Genomic DNA, 19,514 nt, shown 5'->3' with positions numbered 1-19,514 from the left:
TCGCTACTTTGTGGAATTTCATTTACTGCAGGGGAGGGGCTGTCGGAACCTTAAGCCTCCAGTATACTGCCGCGTACATCCATTCCCGCTTACGTACGCGTGTACTGTACTCAGAGGGTTCAGACTTCATACTCCAGCGTACACCCCGAGCAGCTGCAGAGCAGCTTCACAGACAAGGGGAGTTAACCTTCGGGACAAATTGAGGTCGCCGATTGGTCATTTGCTGACACGCCTACTGGATTGATTGACAGGTCGGAAAAAAGAAAAAAGCGAGCGCTGGCAGCCTCAGCCACAGTGATGTTCTGTGTTTATATGTTGTTAATAAAAAAGATCTAAAAAAAAATAAAAAAACATGGAGCGCTGGCTCTACAGCCCACACATCAGACCAGCCCACCAGGCAATCTCCAGACCCTCCCGCAGCCACGCTGGACCTGAGTTTAATTCGTTCATGACAAATTCCTTCATTTCTCACCATTTAAGTCATTGCATCAGAATCAGAATCAGAATCAGTTTATTATTGCCATGTCAATGAACGAGGTTCACAAACTAGGAATTTGCTTCGACATAAGGTGGAGGAGGAAGAGATCACTTGCCTCTTGGCAAAAAAAAACAAAAGAAAAGGCAAGATCAGAGATGAAGAAGGGGAATTTAATACATTGGTGTCGCATATAAAACAGTCCGTCACTGGGCAGTTTATTGTGCGACACCGCGTACGCGTATGCGGTCGTAAAAATTGGAGCTTTGCACGGACATGCCCTGGGGGGTACACTTGTACCTCTGCGTACGTACGTACGCGGCAGTATACTGGGGGCTTTACACCCGCAATAAACGAGGGAATACTGTCAACTGGTAATTTCCTGGAATTTTTTTTTGTTTTTATTTGTCTAAAGGTTCATGAGGGAAAAAATTCAACAGTCAGAGTTGACTACAAATGGTGAAATTTTAATTAAATATTTTGCACAATCTGTTATTGGCCAGAATTTTGAGTCAAAATATGTTAAACTGATTAAAGCCACTTTGTGTTTTGAAGGTCATTTAGTTCATTCCAAAGGTAATCAGTTGTAAATGTACATCCAATCCTTTCAGTAGTGGAAGATAAATAAATCTAACCCATCCATCCCATCTCATCCCATCCCATCTCATCCATCCATCCATTCATCCATCCAGTTTCTAACCAGTGTTGGGCTGCTTGTTTTTGCCAGGTCGTGCTGATTCTTGGCCGTCTTCTGACTGAACTTCCAGCAGGTAGGAGCTACGGGCCTCCCGGTCAAACACAGCCTCTGTGGAGATAATCCCATCTTTTGGGTCGATTCGAAAGAAATTGTGGTCACCACTGCTGTCGCTAAGCAGAGAGTAAGCGATCTGTGGAACAAAGGTCATTTTAAAATTAAACTATATGGCATATATTCAAGCAGCAAAACCACTAGAAATTAAAGGAACTGAATGTGAATGTGTGAGATGTCTACTTCTTCATTAAACCAAATCAATACATTCTGCTCCACCAATATTGTCGCAATCATTCAGAAAGCTTATAGCAGCAGCTCTCAAGACTACCTTGACAATTCTTTGACAAGGCTGGAACAAAAACTCCCACACCAGGGATTTTGATGTGATGCGGTGTTACATAATGCTCCCTCTGGTGAGACACGGATGGTTTAACAAGAAAACTGCACAATGGAGACTTAGTGGAAGGGATTTCTCTGAAATCTTGTCATTTCCTTGTTCTTCTTATTTTTTCTTCTACAACATGAACACAAACAGATCAACACAAACCTCTCCATTAAGTCCCAGGTCTTTGTCATGGGCAGACACTTGGAGAACTGAAGTCCCAATCTGGGCCCCTTCTGTTACCGAGGCCTCGTAGATTGAGGATGTGAAAAATGGCACATTGTCGTTGACATCTCGAGACAAAAGAGAGATCGAATTGCAAAATAGCGAAGTTAATGTCTTATTGACTCATTTAGAATATACGCTTCTATAACAGTGGAATCGATGAAAGTTTGATTGTTTAAAGGAAATAAAAACTCCACAGTTTAGACAAGAATTTTCCATTTCAAGCAGCAGCTAAAAGATAATTAGTTTATCAAGGGATGCTTTAAGAAGACTGATGTGCTTGTCAAAACAGATACTAATAGATTAGTTTTTAAGTTAAGATACAGCACAAAAAAAAGACAGGTATAAACATAACTAAATATAAGTATGTATCTGATGTCTAAACTTTCGTAAATAATTAATGAAAACATTTTGACATTAATTACCAGAAAACTAATCATACAAGACCCAAAGTGAGTATATACTTTTAAAAAGTTTTCTTCAGAGTATAGTAATCATCTAATTATAGAGTTATGCTAATTAATTTGTGTCACATGTCTGTAAACAAAACAATTACAAAATATACCTGTGATATTAACGTATACTCTTGTGAAAGCAGCGAGAGGCACCGCAGCCACATTCTGTGCCCGGACCCGGAGCGAGAAGAAAGGAGTGGTCTCGTAGTCCAGCGGCTCTGACACCAGGATGGACGCTGAGCCGTCTTCACGGTTTGGGGACAGGTAGAAACGAACTGGCATGTTGGTTTCAGGAACCAGCCCATCCTCAAGGTTGTAGGTGACTCTTGGATCACCCAGCTGAGAGGTTGCCTTGATTGTCTGAGGGGATAACCATATTGTTATTGTTTTGTTTAAAATTATGTTATCATTAGCGAAGGATGCTACATTAGAATATAAGCAAATGCAATCTAGGCAAAGATTAAAAAAAATAACAAGAATCAGTTCTTGAAGTTTAAGTCTATTTTGCTGATGGTCTCAATCAGAGTGAAACCGTATCATGTTCTTGATTTAAAGAATTTGTTTGGAAACTGTGCTTATTTTCTTGTTTACAGAGAAAATCAATAGCAATCTTATGCCTGTTCATTAAATACCCCAGTGGTTGCTAAGTAATTTTGCAGTATAAGTTGTTGAAACTTTAACAATTCTACAATATAGAGTCGTCATAAAACATCTAACCACATTTTACAGATGTGAAATAGGAGCACCAAAAGGGGTTGACATAGAGTTGATAGAGAATAGAGTTAACTTCATGCAATAACTTCAGGCAAGTGAAGAATCAGGAAGTGTCTTTAAAGGAAGACAGCGGAGGACACCATATCACGTCTACAGAAGTAAAGTCATCAACTGGAACCCAACAAAAAGACATTAACACCACAGATTGTATCATTAGATTCAGAATCAGTTCTCCATGTCCTGTCACTGACCACAGTCTTGTTCACCAGACATTGTTCACTCTATACTGTTTGGAGACTTTAGTTTTCTTCAGATGACAGTTACAACAAATACTAAGATCACCATTGCTGCTGACACAAAAAATAAATAAATTATCTCCCAATAAATGTTAGAATAATAATTAACCTCTATTAACTTAATAAGACTGTTGGCATCCACCAGTGTTAAATACTTTTTTCATCAACTAAAACAAAAGCTGAATCAACAACTGTGCAGCTTTTTCTTCTTCTGATATTCTGAACATTTAGAAAACAGGGATTTTAGAATGTGAGGCTCATGTAGACACTTAACATCGGAATATTAATAATTTAAACATGTCTACCTTTATGAATTTACGAGTCCACCTGCCTATTACATCACAATCATTTACATCTGAAAACTATGTTCAAGCAAAGTGATGTGAGACTGTTTGGGCTGTTGAACATTTAGACACCATCTTTGGAGATTTTACACTAAAGACTTTTATCAGTTTTATTGTCTAGACATATTATTCTAAAATTTACTGGAAAGATGAAGTCATGTATACTTCAGCCATTTGCACCTTATGCATTAAACTCTAACCACTTTTAACATTTATGAGTGCCAGTAGAATATTTTCTTAATCTAATAACATTAAAACACTTTATTGGTGTCTTAATTTTGACATCTATGAGACAAAACTACTTTGTTTTATTGACGTGACCAGCTCAGTTTATTCATTACTTTGAGGAATAAAACATTGTGAATTTAATATAATAACTCTTCTTCTATTTTGTCTTTAGTAAATTGGCTTCAATACATAATATATATTTGTACATGTTACAGAACCCTCATTGTGAAACACAGATAATACATTCTGTTTTCCCTAATGAGCAATATTATTTAACATGGTAGATCTATTAAATAAGCACAGTATACATAAAGTGTTTGAAAAGTAATTTGACAAAAAAAATATGTTTATGGGCACTAGAGTGCTCAAGCTGATGAAAAGGTAGTCATGTTAGTTTTTACCAGACATTTATTTTTTGTTGTTCTTAAAGGTTCATTTTAATGGTTGAATATTTATTAATATTTTTCATAAAATGTGTACGATTAATAAATTCACTCTATATAAACTACAATCAACCCTCCAGGTGCCTCATTGGCTGGCATACATCTTTTGATATAGTTATTGTATTTGTTTCTCATATTTGCCTTATAATAAAAACACTCCAACAAATTTATTTAATAAAGTTAGAGCATATATTTTGTTAAAAGTGTGATTGGTGTGTCTTGACAGTGTTATTAAAATTTCTGTACATAAAATGAATAAAATATTAAATGATTATGAGAAACCTTGAGGTGATATTTGTTGTGTTTTTTACATTTTAAAGTCAGACTAGCGGATTTCTCCTGCTTTGAGTCTTGTGCCAGCCATGATAATTGTTTCTGGGTTATAGTTTCACACTCAGCTGCTTTCAGCTACTAAAACCTGTTATTATTCTGTGCTTAAAGGAATAGTATTACATTTTTGGTAAATGCGCTTTTTTGCCTTCCTGCCGGAAGTCAAACGACAGCGCTGTCATCTCAGTGTGAGCGAAAGCTCGGAGGCGATTAGCTTAGCTTAGCATAAAAGCTGGTAAAAGAGTTAATCTGGCAAAACAAATGAGATGCAATTTGTTAACTGACGAGCTTTAGGATGACTGCTAGGCTTTTTTTGCTTTACAAACTTTGGACAAAGCCTTTTTTGAGTTGTTTTTTCTCTAAAGTCATCTTGGACATAAAATAGGATCTCAGCAATCATGAATTGAAAGTACATAACACATTTTACCAAATTGATTTCTTTAAAGTCCCTCAGGAAAAAATGTTTTTACATGTGATCCACAAGAACTGGATTTGATTGTATTTGTGGTTTGTAGTCCTGTATCACATTTTAATCACATTTATTTTATTTTCTGATGAATCCAGCAAAAAAAGCTTGGCCTTCTCTGTCCTAAAGTAACCTCTTCTTTCAAAGTGATTTAAAGAACTGCTTTTATAACCACTCAGGTTTATGCCTTCATACTTTTCACGTCTAAAACCTTTTGAACAAAGTTAATTTGCCTGAAGTTGTGAAACTTGCTTAGCACGAGATTCTTTGTCAGCTTTCTCCTACAGCATCAAACTTTAACACATTTGCACATTTTCCTGCACGAACCGATGTTCGAAGTGCGTTTTGAACGCTGGGAGAAGACCAGGTATAAATAACCCTCATATTCTGCACTAAACTCAGCAGCAAGCAAACAACCACTGATCCATTTACAACAACTACAAATAGTAGGGAAATCAGGCACAGCAGCATGGTACCAGTCAATAACAGTTTAGCAAGCAGTCGTACCACTATGGGTGTGTCCCTGGCAGAGTTCTCTGGTATGACAACGTTGTAGCTTTGTTTTTCCCACTGTGGAGGCTGGTTCTTCACATTAGTGATGGTGACTGCCAGCTCCACAGAAGTGCTGCGATTTCCTCCATCTGTTGCTGTAATGTCCCGCGTGATATAAGTCCTCTGTGAACAAAAGTAAAAGAAAAACACAGATAAATTATTTAGTCTAGGGGTTCTTAAACTTTTTGTGTTCATGGACCCCTCACAACCCTCATGTTTACTAAATAATTTTATTCAATTTGTCTCTTTAATGCAATGGAAATATTTGTGTAACATAAATACTTAAGACTTGTTCTTTAATAGTGCTAATACAATTTTGATACATTTAAACATGGGGTATTTTTCATTCAAGACACACTTAATTAACACAATTTTAATTTCAACTTCCAAAAATTACAGTTTTGAGAAAATGAACAGTATCAAAAAACACTTTAAAACTTTACACATTCACATAACGAGCATAATAAATGTACTGTAAAGTGCTATGTGTTGTCATCATTGTATGTTCCCATATAATGGAGAGATTAGTTCAAGGATTCAATGTTCTTTATTGTCAGTCGCATCACATGAGGTACATGAGGTGGAACAAAATTGTGTACACAGGTTCAGTAATAAGTAATAAGCTCTAAGATATGAACTAAGAAAAGTGTTAACTAAAAATACACTAAGCACTACTAGTATAAAAACAATAAAAACAATATGCCAAACAGCAGCACGTACATGAGTCTGTGTGAGCAGATGAGCATGAATGAACACATTAACATCAAACAGATCAGCAGCAACATGAAACAGATCAGCAGCAACATGATGTGATTTTTCACAGTGATTATTCTGGTTAGAGATTCATGAGTCTAACAGCCTCAGGGTAGAAGCTGTTCCTCAGTCTAGTGGTTCTACACTTAATGTTCTTCAACCTCCTTCCTGAGGAGAGTGGGGCAAAAAGTGTGTGTGCTGGGTGAGTGGGGTCCTTCATGATGCAGATGGCCTCTTCCTGCATCTGGAGGTGTGGATGTCTGTAATGGTGGGGAGGCTGAGTTCTCTGCATTTGGCCCATCACACCTGGGAAGCACCCAGGTGGGGCAGTAGGCAGCTATGTATGCACCTGGGGAGCAACTAGGGATTCAGTGTGTTGCTCAGAGACACCACGACATGTGGGAATGGCTGGTGATCAAACCTGGGACTTTCAGGTCCCAGGTCGGCCGCCCTGCCTCCATCTCGGCCCCCATTACCACTTCTTCAAATTATTACAGATAACTGAATAGAATCATAACAGCAGTAGTCATACCAAGTAACAGGGATTCATTTGTAAACTGATCAATGCCGGAACACAAATAGTGGGCAAACCAGTGAGAGGGGAGATCAGGGGGTCCTCTCCCAGAAAAGTTTGATAAAAGTACAGTAAATGTGATTTCCTGCATGTTGGTGTATTTTAACAGGCTGTTGAGCATTTACGTGCTTGTAAAATTTTATTTTTTCTGTTGTTTGCGGACCCCCAAGCACCAGCTCGCGAACCCCCAGGGATCTAGGGATCCCAGTTTGAGAACCACTGATTTAGTCAACAAGGTAAAAATATCAATTGTGATACATAAATGCTGTTGCAACTTCATCAGGAACATATTTAACTTTATTTGTGCATCAAGACATCTGCACAGTTGAAAAAAGTTAATACTTGTTAAGACTCATTGGACGTAGGTCCACTGTCTTTCTGTCCAACTGAGATGAGCTCATCCTTGAAGAACCTGACAACTGTTCTGCTCAGCTGGAGTAGTCCTCAGTTTAATGCCCCTTTTTGAATGTAGCATCAGACTGCGTTAAATTATAATCCCAAATCCACGTGATTTATGTTGTCACGGTGGCATTATGTTTCTCATGCAGCGCAACCTGGGATCTGCACACATCCTTTCTGAGCTCGCTCTTTATGCACCAGATTTCCCCAAAGTGTCAAAATCCCAATTCCATGCTATTTCACATTGAGGAACACATTTTTAATTGATCATTGATTCTCTGACAAACCTGATACAAAGTTTAAGCCTGCTTGCTTGGAAAGTCTAAGCCTTTGGTCAAATTTCCTCCCTTTTGACCAATTCTAATACTCTCAAGTGACACCAATTACTCTGCTGGCAGTAGAATCACCCACAGTAGTGTTACTCTTAAAATATTAAAACTTTTATATCCGTTTGGTCTTACTCATAACTTAGTCCTCACTTCCTGGAGTTTGTGACTGGAATAACTTTAAGAAATACTGACTTTAAATTCAATAAATCAGATCTCTGCGTGTGATTACAACTGATTGGGTAATTGTAACTGATTACATATTTATGTTTTTGTTGCATTGGAATAAACACTTCTACTTTTTGAAAATGTCAGACCATCATCCTAAAATAAGAAAACGTTTATTTTATTTTATTTTCTACGAGGGCAGCATTTTCTTAAGTGGAGTTCAAACATTAGCGTTGCAGCAGTAGCTGTGAGGAAACTTGAATATTCACTGTGCGCTACAATAAGAACTTCATGAATAGACTTGTATGTTTAAATTGACTTCGTTATTGTACTTTTTAAACATTTGAGTGCAGGTGTCAGATAAAAATTGTGCGTAAGCCAATTCAACAATTCTATAATTCCTCAAAAAACTGGTGCAATGTCATGCAATTTACAGTGAAAATAAACATTTTAGGGCAAAAACTGCTCAAATAGAAGCATGCATGACCCTTTAAACAGTTTTTAATTTATCATTCAGGTCACAGAATTACCGTATTTTTCGGACTATAGGGTGCACTTAAAATCCTTTAACTTTCTTAAAAATCAACAGTGAGCCTTATAATCAGGTATGTGTTTATTCTGGTTGTGCTTATTTACCTTGAACCAATTTTATGTGGTTATTGTGAATGAGTTGAATAAAGTTTGACTTATCTGACTATTTTGTTTCACTTAATGTACCTTCTGATCCGGTGCGCCTTATTGTCTCACAAATATGTTACTCGTTTTCTTAAATCAGTTAAAAATAAAGTTATATTTGACTTAAACTGTGTTGAACTTTTTTCAGAAAACAAAATCCACAAGTCATTTGAGTGTTTGAGAGCGCATGTGTAAATTTAACAATGTGAACCATTGACGTTTTATTCAAACTAGGAGAAGAAATTCAATGGATACTTCTTTATACAAACATGTCATTCTATCCACCATGACATTGTGTATTTGTACCACTCTGATAGTATTAATAAAAAATCTAAATAATAACTCAGCAGTCACGTTCAGTCATTACATGCATTATACTTTCAGTACAAATATCAAATTAATGTGCTTAAAGGGATCTCCTTTAATTTCAAACTTACATTTACTATTTCTGGGATGGCTCAATTAGTATTTGTGAACAACTCTTGCAAACCTTAAAACCACAGAACAAAGATTGCAATCTGTGCTTTTCACTGTGGACCCAGGAGCTGCTCCTTTTTAAAAACTAAATGAATGTCTGCCCGGCTTTGGCAACAAAGGTTCAGGATTAAATTTGCAGTAATAGTTTTTATCTCACTCGGAACATATTCATGAAGTGCTTTGGATTCAGTCACGCCAACCTTTTCCTTTCCTTTCCAGTTAATTTGCTGTGGAGCTGTAGCTACTGTACAACATTCTGACACTTTGTGAGCCGGGCTCTGGCTCCTTTTACAGTAGCACATAAAGAAAATCTGCCTTTGTTTAGTGGCCTATGTCACCCGCATTCCATGGAAATACTAGACTGGGAACTGTGGCTTTATGTTTAAGTGTGTGAAATTCTAGTTCTAATTCTGATAAAATTGTAACCATACACTGTTGAGAAAGTCAAAACAGAGCGTTGTCTCAGTTAAGCCTCAACATTCAACTTTTAATGAAATGATTTTATAATTTATCAGCAGCACAAAGATAGGATGATTCAAATAGCTTCTGAAATACTCCTAAATAATGCAGCACCACTGGTTGGTGAGGTTTTTGGGCTTAAATCTTTAAATTTTGCATGACGCTGTGGCTCAGTTGGTAGAGCTGCTGCCTCTCAGCGAGAAGGTCACAGGATCGAATCCCAGCTGGGGACCCTTCAGGTGGTTTGTTCTCTCTGTGCAGCTGGAAATGTGCACTGGTGACCCCCACAAACCGAAAAGAAAGAAGTGGGTAAAGATAATGGATGGATGATGGTAGTGGTGAATTCATAAAATCAACATTGTCCTGGGCTTCTGATACTATTGCACTGAAAAGTATGATAAATAATAAACAACCGCACACTCCAAAAGTAAGAGCGTACCAAAAAAAAAACTGTTTGAATACCTGAAGAACAAAGAACAAGAAGAGTGGTGATAGGCCATAAAAAGTCAACAATATACTTATAAAAATTTAAACAGAATGTGTTGCATCACTGACCCGACAGAGCTGTGTTCACACGTTGGTGGACAAACAATAGGGAGGGAAGGGCAATATCACAGCCTTTATACTGAAAATACTAATATAGAAGCAAAACAAAATGCTGTAAGATTTACTGACGTAAAGTAAGATGATTATAAAATAAAATTAAAGTCCTAACATTACTTGAAGGAATGCATTTCTCCCACTCCCTTTCATGCCAAACATTTAAATAAAAAGTCTCTCATGCTGAGAAAAGTTGGAGTTACAGTATATAGCTCAGGGGTGCAAAGATTTTTTAAACATGCGAGCTACTTTTAAAATGACCAAGTCAAAGTGATCTACTTACTATAAAGTGCCGTTTACACAAGAACAACCTCTGGAAATTTTAGTGTTTTATCAATGTTTATTGGGGGTAGTAAACAAAAAAAGAGCAGGTTTACACAAAAAACGCTGTATTTTCCATGTCAGTCGAGTTGCCAGATAATAAATTATGAACTATAGTACTGTCGCTTTAAACTGTTACTATTTTGTCCTATACTGTCATATGTGCTGAGTAAAGATATTCTAAGATGAGGTGTGTGTTGTGTTTGCTGAAAATGTGCACAGAAAAGGAAGGGAGTAACTAAGACATTTTAAATTTATTTGGCAACCCTGATGACTCAGCTGCATTCATTGTGCATGCGGGGTCTGCATGATCACAGTTTCGTCCAAACTGGTGAATACACTAACTTCTCTTTGGAACTGGATTTTATTAATTTTGCTCCTTCATGCTGAAAAAGGATGAGTAACACACAAAAAAACACTCTGCTCTCATTCATTATAAGTGTTGTTAGTGCAGAAAAACTTTTGACTGCAGCTCCCTGTAGTGCACATGTGCGATTTACTTTTGACTGCAGCTACCTGTAGTGCACATGTGCGACTTCACACATGGCAAATTTCATGGGGTGGAGTAAATATGGATACATATAAATATTTCCCCTGAAAATATCCACTCTGAGACATGGTTTGAGAGAATGAGGGCTGTGACTGACTGCCCTGTATGTCAATCAAGTGACACATTTCATAATGAGGATGGATGATAGGCTGGCATCTATTTTTTTTATGCCATGCAATCTACCCATAATGCCTTTGCGATTGACTGGTAGATCGCGATCGACACATTGGGCACCCCTGGTATAGCTGTTTTGGTCAAACCCTGCAAACGATAAAATACCCATTCTCCAGCAATATGATGAGAACTTGTGAGATGTGTACTCATAGAATTAGTTGAGAACGAGTCTCAGTTACTAACACACCAGGTTCTAGTTCAATATTAGTCAAATTGACTGAATTATAGTTGATTTTGTGTTGCTAAACTATGGCAGCTATGACATCTATCTTGATTTGAGTTAACAAGTTGTAGATGTACATTCAATGATTGTGTTTAGAGAGCTTCTCTAAAAGTGTACCAGTGATACTTGAGATATTTTGCTAACAGGCAGTCAATCTCAAGGTTTGAAGCAAATATGTTCAATGTAGGGGGCTTAAAGTTTGTGTAGGGGGCGACCATCAGCAACTACCACTCCAGATTTTAGCTGAATATCAGTAAGTGTTTGTGGCAGCCATCCTGATTTGGGTTGACTCCACAATGGTTTACACATGTCAAACTCAAGAGCCGCGAGCCAAATCTAATCCTTCAAGATGATAATTTAAATGTAAAAAATTGTATCTGTTCAATTTTTTTTTCTTTATTAAAAAAAGATAACTGTATCATTTAGTATAGACTTCCCTTGCCAGCTGGCTAACTTTGAAAGCAGAAAGATGGTTGGATCATTCTGTCATTACTGAATTTTGGCTCATTTTGGTAACTGAGTTCAACACCTCTAACAGGACACAGTAAATGTAGTGTGTCTGTGGAGAGGTTGTCCTGAAGAGCTGGCTCTCCTGTGCTGAGCCATGGAGAAACTAAACGGCCTCCCCACAGACACATGGCTCATCACAGGAGAGCCAGCTCCTCAGAACAAGACTCAGCTGTGCACCAACATGTCAAGCATAAGTATTAAAAAAAAAAAAAAAAAAAAAACACTTCAACCAGAGGAGATCTCATATTTCTACTTTTTAAACCTACAATGCTGTTTAAAAAAGCTTAGCACCCCACATTCCCCAAACTCTTTGAACTAAGAAATCCTCACTTATGGGAAGTGGAATGTCTTCAACTACAGAATATAAGTCCTTTTATTGTTTTTTTTTTTTAAACTTTTTTTGGGTTGACTTCAAAAGTTGATCAGTTGTAGAAGTATATTCAATGATTGATTTCTTTGAGTCTCATCAAAACCCATTGAGTTGTTCGTGAGATATTTGGTTATCAGGCAGACACAATCATTTCAAATAGATAATAGTAGTAATTCATAAGGTTATTTAATTATTTAAATTTTGTTAACACTGAGAGCACACATGCACACACACACACAGACAGGGACAAAAACATTATCACGTTGGCTGCAGGTGATAACAGTGAAATACAAAACACCAAAGCAGAATAATCTGAAAGGGGAAAGACTGCTGTGTGTAACAACAGGCTTTTGAAAAATGTGAGCCATGTATTGTAGTAGCCATCATCTACTGGCTAGAGGGTCATTATGCTATTTTAAATTATAGTCTTTTGTAGCAGAATTGTATAGTAACAATCAAATATAACCAGAGGAATTTTAGAATGTTAAAAGGCATCATAAATCTTTGTTTAGCTCAAATCTGTTTTCTTCCATCTTTTTTATTTGTGGTATTCCCCACATGCAGCACCTCTGGGAGCAGGAAAAATGCAGATTGGTAGTTGCAGATGGAGGCACTTTGATGTGGCTTGTTCATTAACTTTGTTGACACAGACCCACAGGCTACAGTCTGGTGCTACTGGAGAGTGTTTGTGTGTGTGTGTGTTTGCGCTGACTGACAAAGAGTCTGTTAATAACTGCTGACTAACCTGAGATATGGGTTGGTTAACATAGACCCATCCAGTGACAGGGTTGACCCGAAGGTACTCGGGCTGCTCCAGAGACATGGAGTAAGTGATGGCAGCATTAGTGCCAAAGTCGTCATCATGAGCCGCCACACGGAGGAAACTGGTACCAACCAAAGTGTCTTCTCTCAAGAAGTCTACAGAGGATAAAATGAGTTATTTACTTCATTAAATAGCAAAGGACTCAAGAATGGGGACTTTTTTTTTTGGTACAAATTTGGTAAAATATCACTTTTACAGTCTGACGATCTGGATCTTTCTTTCAGAGGAGCATAATAACCCTTATATTTCTCTAGTTTTCTCTAAGGCTCAAAATTGTACAACAGCCCTCTTCACAGATGAATGTGTTATTATAACAATGGTGGACATTTGGGCTGCAAGTAGTTTTTCTCTGGGTCATTGTGACATAACCACTGATAATCATGAAACCATTGTTACATTTGCAATTCTTGGTCTCAACAAGGACTAATACTCTGTTTACTGCTTGGAAAGAGTGAGTATAATTTTATAAAGCCTAATGTAGGGTTAAAAAAAATTAATGGTTTATGTGAAGCTCATGTCAATGACTCAGCCCCTAAATTGCCTGAAATAGGTTTAAAGTATTCAAAAATGTATATACAACTATCCAAAGTTCAGTCGGTTTCTTTTTTGTTGAGACGTTTCGTCTTTCATCCAAAAGACTTCATCAGTCCAAGAAGCCACAATAAACTCAGTCCCATAAGTGACTTACTCACATGGTCAACCAGTTTTATGGGGATAAGATGTTTTCTGGGGTCTGCGCTCTCCCCCGTCTACTCCTCTGAGGCAGCCTTGACCAAAGTGGTTCAAAACATCAAAGTTCATGTTCAATAATCCAGGTAAAAAATTAACCAAAGTTAAGTCAGGTCATCTGGATGGTTTCTTTTTTTGTTGTTGTTGAAATGTTTCGTCCTTCATCCAAAGGACTTCATCAGTTTGAGGAGTCACAACAAACTCAGTCCCATAAGTGGCTTACTCACATAGTGGGCTGAGTCGATGGGGGAGAGGGCGGACTCCAGAAACCATCTTATCACCACAAAAATGGTTAACCCACTAAGTGAGTAATCCACTTATGGGACTTTTGTTGTAGATCCTCGGACCGATGAAGTCCTTTAGATAAAAGATGAAACCTTTCAACAAAAAAAGAAACCGTCCAGATGTCCTGACAGAACTTTGGTGGATTTTTTACCTGGATTATTGAGCATGAACTTTGATACAACGATGTTTTTAACCTCCGTTTTAGTAAACACAGATGTTTTAGTAAGAAATGATGAGCAAAAAAGAATACACTTCGCAACAGTAAAGCAATAAATATCCTCTCTCTTTAAGTATAAACAAGTCTAAAGCCTAATTTGAAGTTTTTAAGTTAAACGAATCAATTAAATCAAATGAAAACATGGTGAAATACCCTTCATATGTAATTTTTTCTTTGTTTACAATTTGGTTTGGTGTCTTTGCCTGTGCTTTGCTATCAGTTTTACTTGATAGATAAATATGCGTGCAATACTTACACTCATAGCGCAAATTCTCAAACTTGGGGCTGTTATCATTCTGATCCAGTATCTGGACAGTGAGCTGACAGATACCGATGAGGGGCTCCTCAGCCCAATCAGTGGCCGTTACTGTAATTGAGTACTCTCTTTGACGTTCCCTGTCAAAGCGCCTGGCTGCTACGATCACTCCTGCAAGAAGTCAGAACCATCGTCAAGCTTCTTCATCAACCCTCGCCAAACAGACACCCATGACTGATTATAAATTCATTCATCCATTCAGCAATTTTCCAATTCTCCCAACTAAGTCCATTCATCCATCAATCCATAAATGAAGACAAGTAAACAATTATAATTTTATTCAGAGCAATGTGTGCATTCCTTTGAAGTGCAGTGACTTTGCTATTAAATCTTGAGATGAAGAAGCTAGAGCTTGAAAAAAAAATGACTGACAGAACAACATATTAAGATTTCAGAACAGCTTCTTTCTTTGCATTTCCCTTTATTTACAATAATTTTCCTATACTGGAGGCTTTTTAGTTTTAATGTATTGTAGTAAAGTTTAAAGATTTTGGCCTTTATTCTTGTGAATTTCTGGTTTAATGTGACCACTGTGAACATTCTATCTCAAATCTATATCTCCTCTTGTGTAACATTTTGTATTAAAATACTTACCAGAAATGTCAACTACCATTAATGTACAGCCCAGTCCCTCTACAGAAGACCCTGTGTTTTATGTATAATTGAGTCTTATATTGCCCCTAACAATCTGTGACTTCTCTACCTGAATCTGGATGGATTCTGAAGGCGGGCATGGCGCTGTCTCTGTGCATTAGGCCATATTTGACTTTTCCATTTGCTCCCTCATCTGCATCCACCGCATGCACTTGCAACACAAAAGTCCCCGCCGGCTGGTTCTCCAGCACTGAAGCCTGCTCACGATACTGCTGGCACTGAGATAAAGAAGGGGCACAAAAATGAAAAGACAAATAAATACAAGGCATGAATCTTTACATGCATTGTCTAAATGTGTTACAATAATGAGAAAACACGGATCAAAGGAAATAAATTCATTAAGTTGAAGGTCAGAACACACACTACACAGGGACGTAGAGTATATCAGCGCAATGCAACAGTTACAGACTCAGTAACCCACTACATATGAAAATGAAAACACGTGCAGTGATTTCTTTTAAAGGGAAAACAGCTATTAGATTTGTTTTAGCAAATAATACAATCCATTCCCCCGATGAATATATGCCCCAGATTAAGAACATCTCGCTGGAGTCTTTCATTTTTGCAGTTTAATAAATATGCAAGCTACTTTTTCAACAAAATGACCATGAAAAGAAAAAAAAACAATAAATCAGTGAAGTGGAGCACGAGTGAGACAGAGATGGATCAAGAAGCACAAGGAGGAGAAATAATGCACAAGTTCACGTAACAGGATGGTGCAGAGTGTATAACTTTTAGGTAGTTGTTCACAAAAATCACGTAATATAAAGCAGCAAGTCAGACCCTGAGGTTCTGAGCTGTGCCTTGATATTTACAAAAGTATAAAGCCTTCCCAGACTGCCCAGCAGACGTCAGGAGTTTCAGCACTGCACAACCACAGAGTGTCAAGTCATTCCTCATTAAGAAGGAAGTTCATTAAACAGGTGTAGAATGTTGTGATGATATTGCACTTTTATTCATAAAATAATTGAAATCCCAGTGGAGTGCCTAAAGATAGAGCGGGTGTGCAGGCTAATCGGAACTCCTGGGAAAACAGACAGAGAGATAAAGGGCAGGGATATGAGAATGCCAAGAATATAAGATCTGCTGAGAAGAAGGGGAGTTACAAAGAAGAGAGACTGGAGTTCACTGAGAGGATGAAACTGATGAGGAAAAACAGGATGATAATGATCGCTAACATAAAGCGCGGTCGTTTTATCATTCTGCAATTGGCATATTCATATAATCTCTGTCTTTCTTTGAAAATGTTGCAGCAGCATGAACAAGAAGTAACAAGGAACAATGACTGAGGATGGTAGAATTACAGTACAGCAGCACATGAGAAAATTACAGTGGAAGAACATTGCTTTTATACCTTATTTAGCCACAGACACAATATTTGTGAGTTAGGAGAGACTATAAATGTTGAAAAATGTTAAAAAAATGTTTAAAAAATGTTAAAAAATAAAAGGATCATGACATATAACACAGCCTGTCTCTCACAAAGTGATGCTACCTGACATGGTGGGAGACATGTTTTCAGATGAATAACAAATCCATTGTTTTTAGAAAAGTAAAACATCTTATTCTGATCATGAACGACTTATGTTCACAAAAACAACTAGAGAAGATTAATTTTCTGCCAAAATGCAGTGTGATAGCTGAGTGCTGAATGACCGCTGAAATTTGTTAAAGAAGCTGCAATTTTGATGGTAAAGCTAAAAGAAGCAGAGCACTAATTCAAAGCTAAACTAAACTAAACAGCAGCTGATAGCTAAAAGTAGCAAAAGGCTAGGTAAAAGCGAAAAGGAGTAAAATGGTAGCTAAAACCTAAATGTTGCAAAAGGCTAGTTAAAGCTTCAAAATGATCGTAAGAAGAAAAGATTTGCTGCAGCCAATTTCAAAGAGTAGAATGTGGTTGAATAAACTTAAAACGTCTCAGGGCATGTCTAAGGTAAAAAAAAAAGAAATAAACAAAATGTAATATTAAGAAATTTATCAAATTTACCAAAAGAAAAAGTCATGGCATCCAACTCTTGAATAAGCTGAATGTTTTACAATATTGCTGCTGATTATCTATGCTGCTGATCTCATGCTGATGTGCTTTGTATTTATTCATACCCATCTATTTACTACAGGCTCATGTTCGGGCTGCTATTTAATATATACCATATTATTTTACATTATTAGTGTTTAGAGTATATCTTAGATCTTTTAGCATATTGTTTAGCGTATATTTTGGTGTTTATCTTAAATCCTTGTATACTGTTTCTTTTTATACTTTATATTTTTGCTATTTTTGGGTATAACTGGGACCTTGAGTACACAATTTCGTTCCACCTCATGTACCACATGGGATGCGAATGACAATAAAGATACTTGAACTTGATATGAATAGTTATTAATTTCAATAAATAATAATAATCATTCAATAAATAATTTATTGAGTCTCTTTTCACTTTCACCTTCATCTGTTGGTTTGGACTTTTGACATGCAAAAACAGGAACAAACTCTTGGGGATTGTCAGGATGTGCAGCAAAACTGCTGGCATAGCTCTACAGAACCTCACTGACCTACACAAGGTGAGGTCAGTGAACAAGGCCAGGCAGATTCTGGCAGATCCTGATCATCCACTCCATGGTGAGTTCAGGTTGCTTCCATCTGTATGCAGGTATCTGCTGCCCAGATGTAGAACAAACAGACTGAAAAACTAATTAATTCCTTTAGTGATCAGGTTTCTCAATGAACACTGATGACGTCTGTATTTTTAATTTAATGCCTTAATGGCCTGTGTAGTATGGATATTTTATACCTACTGACAGTGAAACTAATTGCCCCTCGGGGATAATAAAGATACTTGAACTTGAACAAGTTAAAATAGTACAATGTATGTAAAAGTAGTTTATTGCAAAAGACTTGTAAAAAAAAAACAAGAAAAATTAATATTTAAAGAAGGTTGACAATATGGAAACTACATTCAAACATTCTTGTTGGAACAAAATTTCACTCTGTCTCTATGTCATATGTATGTTAAAGTGAACAGCTAGTTTGCACAACACAAAAACAAACTAAAATTTACATTTGTTGTGTAGTGACTGCTGGATTTTTTTAAATGGTTGCAGCACAAATGTTCCTATAGAAGCAAAAATAAAAAAAAACAGCTGGTTGAAATTTGTGCAACTAAGACATCCCAAAGTGTTACATTTTAAGCAAGATTCTAACCTCTTCAAAAATTGGTTTGTTGTTGTTCACATCATCAACTCCAACGATGACTCGGGCAGTGGAGGTGAGTGGGTGCGGCCCACCTGATGCGTTGTCATCTGTGGCTGTTACATTCAGGACATACTCCAAGCCCTGAAGCTTGGGCAGCGTGGTGGAGCGGAGACGGATCAACCCTACAAAGAGCTCCAAGCCATTAATACACACATTATAAAACAGGGTGTATCTTAATAAAGCATGCATGCCCATTCCATTAGACATTAAGTAGGATGTTATTGCCACAGTGGCTTTGCACAGTGAAGAATCAGCTGTCAATAAAACATAGCCGAAAATGCACACTGCATGTTCTTGAAGCCTGAAGTGAGTGAGTGATGGAAATTTACCTTCACAAAAGAGCCCAAAAAGATCAAAATCAGATATGCAGGCTACATCAAAAACCAATTTCACAGCTATGATTTTGTCACGTTTCTGATCTAATAACTACATGCTTTTCCTCAGAAATGCCCACGCAGCTCAAGCACTTTAGTGAAAACATGAAGTAGCGAAGACAGTCTGGTTACAAGTTAACCTAGCTCAGCAGATGCCTATTAGCTGTTCCTCCTGGCCCCCTCTGTCTCCTTTCATGTACCAGTCAAGATAAAAGGTTGGATAAAAAGATGGTGCATCTGAGTCAACATCTTTCTTGTCAACAGGAACACAAAAACATCAGAGGTTGCAGGACGAGCGAGCAGCCTGTGATGTGGAGGAGAGCCATTGAAGTGAAAGCATGGGATGTCTTTTGTTTTGTCTCTAATTTTCCTGTTAGGGTTCTATTCATTCCTTTCAATGCACTTGATTAAAAACAATGCAGTGTTCTGATCAACACAGATGTGAGGGTCTAATTCTACCCTCTTCAATGCATCTTGTAATTCCAACTGCTCGCCAAACAATGAAGGGCCTGAGCCCTAATGACAATGCACAACACTGGCAGTGCTGCAGCACTACAGTATGATGCTGTGCACAGTAATTCTCTCAACTTGAATGTCAACCTTGTTTACAAATGGGACACTAG

General features: G+C 37.4%; 1 protein-coding gene across 1 annotated transcript in view; it reads right to left on the bottom strand.

Moving 5' to 3' along the window:
• Positions 1–19,514, bottom strand: part of LOC119416019 (neural-cadherin) — a 141,690-nt gene that overhangs the window by 43,348 nt on the left and 78,828 nt on the right. Inside the window, exons 8-15 of the mRNA XM_037683188.1 lie at positions 18,467–18,639; positions 15,314–15,482; positions 14,551–14,721; positions 12,986–13,158; positions 5,617–5,784; positions 2,399–2,648; positions 1,774–1,901; positions 1,176–1,362 (exon numbers count right to left, since the gene is read on the bottom strand). Of these exons, the coding sequence (XP_037539116.1) occupies positions 1,176–1,362; positions 1,774–1,901; positions 2,399–2,648; positions 5,617–5,784; positions 12,986–13,158; positions 14,551–14,721; positions 15,314–15,482; positions 18,467–18,639 (1,419 nt within the window). The remainder of the gene's footprint in view (positions 1–1,175; positions 1,363–1,773; positions 1,902–2,398; positions 2,649–5,616; positions 5,785–12,985; positions 13,159–14,550; positions 14,722–15,313; positions 15,483–18,466; positions 18,640–19,514) is intronic.

This window comes from Nematolebias whitei, chromosome 10, assembly GCF_014905685.2.
Source record: "Nematolebias whitei isolate Nwh7 chromosome 10, NemWhi1, whole genome shotgun sequence".
Lineage (NCBI taxonomy): Eukaryota > Metazoa > Chordata > Actinopteri > Cyprinodontiformes > Rivulidae > Nematolebias > Nematolebias whitei.
The sequence above is the reverse complement of the archived record's forward strand: the minus strand, read 5'-3'. Positions and strand labels throughout refer to the sequence as shown.